The following is a 6673-nucleotide window of genomic DNA, read 5'->3' as shown; positions in this document are numbered from 1 at the left end:
TATGTAGAAAATACCCATGGTGATTCTTGTGCAGATATTATAAGGGTGACATTTTAAACAAGATTTAGGAGAGAGCTGACACCATCATTTTCTTTGTTTTAATTGATTAAGCCTCTACTATGTTAAGTGAGACCCTCACTACTTCAATCTTTTCATTGGCAGAGTGAAGAGGAGCAATTGAAAAAAAAAAAAAGGTTTACACAAGGCAAGAATTGTATGTCAATTCCGTTTTTGGCAGTTACACTGCTATTCTCAAATTTTAATTCCAGAGCCAAAGCCGAAGGCATGGGTCCAAGCTCCAGGAAAAGCTGATATGTGGGAAGAACTGTGTTTGGCTTCCTAAACACCAGTTCCACCATGTCTGTGTCTTTGGAGTGAGGTGAAGGGGTGAGGGCCTGGCCACCCAGTTATGCCTGAGGAACACTGTTCAACCTGTCTCCCAAAGCCACATTGCCATTCTCATCCCTGCCCTCAGCAGCACCCTAAACTCCAAAAGAGATTTTTAACCAGATTTTCCTCATCAAAATTCATTCTGTGCTTTGTTTTTCTCAGCCCTTGATGACCGTGTCATAAGCTTATCAGATGAACTAGTTCTTCCTAATGCTAACACAATGCATGGCAGGACTTACATGTGTTCTTCCTTTCTTATAATATTTACTCCATCCTAAATAAGTGGTTAATGCTGAGAATCTCAGGCCCCTTGGAAGACTGATGAAGTATATATTTGGACTCAGGAGACAGCTAGATATTCCTAAAATCATAGGGTTTGCCATGCCAACCAACCTCCTCCTCATCTACTCACTACCCGCCTTTATCCTCAGCCTTTCCTCCTCCCCCAAAACCATCTAGTACCTAAGCATTGCATTCACTGCCCTCCCTTCCCCATACTCTCTCAGGCTTCATTAACCTAAGGAAAGGCACCTTTATTTAAACAATAGATCCCTTGTTACAAATTAAGAAAATAGGGAGCATGGAAGCTTGAGAACTCTGTAGCATATAAATCAAGGTGTAAAGAAGTGTAGAAATAGGGCTGTTAAATATGGAAGTTGATTTGGAAAACATATTACAGTCGAACAGAGTCTGTCTTTCTTTACTTTTCTACCCTCACAAGGCCAGAAGTTGCTTTAAAACAAAGAAGGGAAAAAAGGCAGCTCTAGAAGCAAAGGAAATAAAGATACAATTCTATTTTTTTTAATTGAAGCATTTTGTTTTTTTAATGCAACAATTGTTCTTGTTAAGTATAAATTCTTACTGGACTTATTCATTAGCCAATTTCTAAATGTGGCCATAAAAACAAGAGGCTCCAAACAGGAAAAAATACTAAATACTTTCTATAATTAGTAGAGAGACTGGTCTTTATTATTTAGGACAGAAAGGAAATATGTTTGACCAAGATAACCCTCCTGTTGCTGGATCAATAGAAAATGAGTGAGGATTTTTACATAATGAGCACTCTGAAAGCCATAATTTCAGAGCACTTAGCTAATTTGTAGTAACCTAGTATTCTTTCCTTCTTAATAAACAAACAAAAGAAAACACAAAGAAACAAACAAAAAAGTGGAAAGCTCTCACTGCAGTTAGCATCAGGACTCTGTTCTGCACCTGTCTCTGTGACAACTGTTAGAATTAAGCATGTCTCTTGTTATTTTCTTTAACAATATGATAGTTAAGGGAAAGCTAACTAATTCAATTCTATCTTCAAAACAGGGTGGCTAATCATTAGAAACCATCACCAGAATATAATGTCTCAGCTTCTGAACAACCACTGGTATACCACAAACCCATTCTGACCACTTCACATGTTTCATGGACAGAATTTCATCTCAGTAGCCAGGTATGGGTAATAATATCTATACTAACCTACACGTCCTAGCACTGAAATGCTTTAACCAGACAGTTCACAATTATTTCTCATGTTTTTGATGCAAAAACCTCACGTTATATTAAATATAAATAAAATTCTAGTAAGCCTAATTTTCAGACATAATAAAGGAATTGTTTAATATATAAGAAATGTATAACTCCCTGCTATGGACTTGTGTCTCCCTAAAATTCATATATTGAAGCCCTAACCTCCAATGTGACTGTATGTGGAGATTGAGCATATAGTGAAGTAATGAAGGTTAAATAAGGTCATAAGGGTGAAACCCTAAGCTTATAGGTTTATAGGATCCTTTAGAAGAGGCAAGAGAGCACTCTCTTTCCAACATGTGAAGGACACACCAAGAAAGTAGCTGTCTACTACTAGCTACAAGCCAGAAAAGAAGCTCTCACCAGAAAATTGAATCAGTTGCCACCCTGATCTTTGACTTCCCAACTTACCAAACTTTGAGAAATAAATGTCTATTGTTTAAGCTCACCAGTCTGTGGTATTTTATCATAGTAGTCTGCTAAGACATTCCTGTTATCACCATTCCTGCCACCCTATCTCAGGACACAACACCCACTTTTCTGCCATACTTTCTATCTTCTTTCCTTAGTTTATTCTTATTCTTAGCACATATTATCATTTAACTTATAATAAAGGTATTTAAAGTTTATCCCATTTATTTTGTCTTCCCTTGTTAGAATGTAAGTTCCATGAGGGAAGGGATGTTTTTTCTGCTTTATTCATTGCCATACCTCCAACACCTAGAAGAGTGACTTAACTTCTTGTTCTTTGAGCAGTAACCTTTAAAATTCTGGAGAATATTGAACTCAGCCTAGAAACTCAGGAAAGACAAACAACAGTATATAAATGAAGAACCCAAACAAATTTAAAAAGTAAATTATATATTAATTAAAATTAGAACACAAAGGATTTAAACCTGGTGTAAAAGGATTGTGTAAATGTAGTGTTGCAGCAAAAAGTAACTTTATTATCCTTCCATAAATTGACATACCATACCTTACAATTTTAGGTTTAAATTTTGTAAGAACAAATTACAAAGAATATTTAATCCAGGAATTGTTAACACATTAGACTGTGGTCAGTCTAAGACAGCAAAATGTATTATTTGCTTTACAGGGGGGTAAATAATTTGAAATAATGGATACAAATCCATTTAAGCATAATAGTTACCATATTTCAGTTTATTTCCATGTAAATTTGCTGTTATATGCTGAGTCAGTGCAAAGGATTATTTAAAAGATAATTAAATGCATTAAAAAATATAAAAATATGTGTGACATATTAGATGATATGATTTTTAACTAAAAATCTTAAGATTGTGCAAGCCTCACTTAACTCCCTATTGAAAATCTGGCAACAAAATCACTGCCAAAAAGCATATTTTACATTGAATTAGACGATCATCCCCCAGAATGCAGAACATGTATTTCTAAGCATATGTATGTTCAAAAACATACTAATATATTTTGGTAACCACTAAATGTCAAACATTATCCATACAGGGTATTAACACATTAATGTTTTCATTAAAAAAGAGAGATTTCTTTCCTCATTACATTACACATTTATACAGTAGAGATCTGTCACATAAATTACTGCAAAGTAATTCAAGTTAGACTTTATAACACTTGAATCATATAATCAGGGGAAAATAACCTTTAAAATGAAAGACAAATGGTAAAATTTAAGGGCATTTAATTTGCATAAATATAATGTTAACAGTCTTTTTCCTGGTTACACACTTTATGGTTAATTTATATATGTCACTCTATTAGGTCCTTAACTGGTCTTATAGGTCAGTTTTAATTTTTCCCAATTTTACTTTACCATAATAAGTAATATGAAAGTAATTTATCATATACAAAAATAAGGTAATCTCATAAAACTAATCCATCATGACTAGAAACAGTCTAGCATCAGTGCCATTTTATAGTTCTTCTGTTATTAATGTCTGCTTTGAAATAAACGTTTATGTTTTAGAATCTTGTGTGCCTGAAACTCATATTCAGTTATTGAGCTCTCAAAACTCAATTCCAGGGTTTCCTACAGGTCTAGTCACTGGGATCTTAGTATGCAGGATAAGCCTTAGAACAAAGGGTTATTTATGGTACATGTTTTGGTCTTCCTTTACTTTGAATATAATAACATTTAACACCAAAGTTATTAGCTTTTAAGTTTTATCCATTAGATGTCTACTATAAACACTGAAATGCATTCAAATACATCTTCTCATACAACTAGGTGTCAGCTTTGTTAATAAAATAGAAGAAACCATCCATTGATTACCTGTAATGAATTTAACGTCATCTACAGTCCATAATCTCTAACAAATTAGAAAATGCCTACAGTACATGCATTTAATAATAAACTAAATTTGCACAGAAATACATCATTTTATACATAACAAAATATATTTCTTTCTTAACTTCCCTTGACTCATGGTTATGTGCCAATGACCAATGGATTAGCGATGGTGAATATTGTCACCATCCACCATTGGAATAATTTAATCAGAAAAGGAGAGTGAAATTCCTTCCTTTAAGGAAATTTTACTTCTAATTATTACTTCCACATTTTCTTGGAACAGTATTTGATGGGAAGAAAAGTTAGCTTCACTCATTTCAATCCAAATTAGTGATGAAAGGATTGAAGCCTCCTGTGGGACAAAAACTACCCTTTGTAGTTCATGTCAATCAGAATTGACATGGCTAAATAAGTTATGAGAATTTGAAATGTTTATTATTCCCCTTTCATTTTATTACATTGTCTGCCTAGGACTCAATGGTAAAAATAAGGGCCATGTGAATGTTTACTACACATTTGCTAGGAACCATTACATCACATGGCAGATATTAGAATTTACTCTTACAGATGTTCTCAAAAACACCTAAATTACCAGTCTTTTAATTTTGTTTTCAAACTACTTCTCAAACTCACTTTAAAGTACTTGGCTTTTTGCTAACTGGTAATTTCTAGAACAGTTAAAATGCCTTAAGACTAAAGCATGCATCTACATCTATCTTTGAAAGTGAGATTTCTTCATAGGTAAATCAAATTGTTAGATAAAAATATGAAACTATATAATTGTATGTGATTGAAAATATATGTAGAAACATGAAAATAATAACTTATACAAGTTAGCCTGGCCTGTGATATTTATTTGTCAACACCCTGTTGGTTTAGTGGGTTTAAAGATAATCACTTACCTAAGCTCCCTTCTAACAAAAGAAAAAAAAAAAGCATTCTAAGGAGATCTATCTATCTATAGGGATATAGATAGGTAAATGTATTATATTATATTGACTATCTCTCTGAAATAGGAAAGTCCCAAACTACTACAGTTAATCCTATATTGGAAAAGTACAAAGCTATTCTACTGGTGATATTTTCTCTTCTAAAAATCGTATTTGTGAAAAAAACATAAAATGTTCAACTTCCACATTCTCTGGCTCCAAAAAATCTAAAGCTGAAAATGGAAATTTTATGAGGTGGGAATGTGGAAATTAGGGCTATAAGGTCTGAAGATCCTAAGCATTTCCAATATTCATAGCAAAACAGACTAATGTCAAGGACATGGTTTCACTGGGATATTATTTATGTTGAAAACATTCCTGAAGACAACCATGCATGGAAAGGTATGGAGAAGAATGGTTTCTAGTTTGTCATTTGTTTTTGTTTGACTTACTTTCTGTGAATTTCATAATCATATTGCATGAAGTAACATTTAAGCTTATTGATATTTAATGGCTTGGTTAGGAAAAATGGCACACTTACTAAGTTGTTTTTATGTATTAGTTACAGATGATTCTGCATTTTTACAAGTGGCTTGCAAATGTTCTAAATCTCTTATCATATGACAAAGTATTTCTCACTTATACAAATGAACTACAACAAACTGAATTAACACAAAATACTCTGGTATGAAAAAAGGAAATAAATTCATGTTTACCTTTCAGTACACTAAAACTAAATGCATACTGATTTTTATAAAATAACTATACAATAACCTACAAAGTGAATTTGCTTACTAACAAAGATTAGATAGATTGTTGGCAAACCTTGAGCAGTGGTTATGTGGTTACTAAGTCACATCACACATATTTTAGTAGAGGTCATTTTTAGGATCTACACAACAAAAAATGTTGTGAAAATACTTGAGTGTGGCCTCTTCGAGGCAGTTGCTAAAGAAAAGAGCTGTACTGCAGCAAAAGAGTCTCAGATTTCACTGTGGTCACTGAGTTTGCTCAAATTCTGAAATAGAAGGGGAAGAAATTAGCAATTGCTACTTACTTAACCCTTAAGTTGATATCATAGTCAAAGAACAGTAGTAATGGAAGCAAGCTGTCCATCCAAGATAAGAAAATGGATATTCTCTGAGGCATCAGAGTATACAAGTTTAAAGCTCCAGGTCCTAAGTCAGACTGCTGACTTTGAAACTGGCTCTACCACTTACAAATGGTATAACTTCCCTGGATCTCAGTTTCCTTATTTCTAAAAATAGGTTCAATAATAGTATCTACTTCATGAGGTCGTGGTAAATTTAGTGAAGTAACATAGGTAAAGCTCTTAGCACATTCCTGGAACATAATGAACACACAGTGAATGTTAGGTATATAACAGTAGTAGCAGCAGCAGCAGCAGCAGTAATAGTAGTAGTAGAAATGATAATAATAACAATAATGTTATTATTATTATTTTGTAAATACATACTGTTCTAATTGCACATAATAAGAATGACTCCGAGAGATAACAGATGCTGTTCCAGGGATAAGGAAAGGCCAA

The 6673-nt window shown here is 33.4% G+C and overlaps 1 protein-coding gene across 1 annotated transcript in view; it reads right to left on the bottom strand.

Annotated features, from left to right (window-relative positions):
• Positions 1-6106: 6106 nt before the first annotated feature.
• Positions 6107-6673, bottom strand: part of SLC26A7 (solute carrier family 26 member 7) — a 194097-nt gene continuing 193530 nt past the window's right edge. The window contains exon 18 of the mRNA XM_060116089.1: positions 6107-6142. Within this exon, the coding sequence (XP_059972072.1) occupies positions 6107-6142 (36 nt within the window). The remainder of the gene's footprint in view (positions 6143-6673) is intronic.

Source organism: Mesoplodon densirostris, chromosome 13 (assembly GCF_025265405.1).
Source record: "Mesoplodon densirostris isolate mMesDen1 chromosome 13, mMesDen1 primary haplotype, whole genome shotgun sequence".
Classification (NCBI taxonomy): domain Eukaryota; kingdom Metazoa; phylum Chordata; class Mammalia; order Artiodactyla; family Ziphiidae; genus Mesoplodon; species Mesoplodon densirostris.
This window is presented reverse-complemented; position numbering and strand designations above follow the sequence as displayed.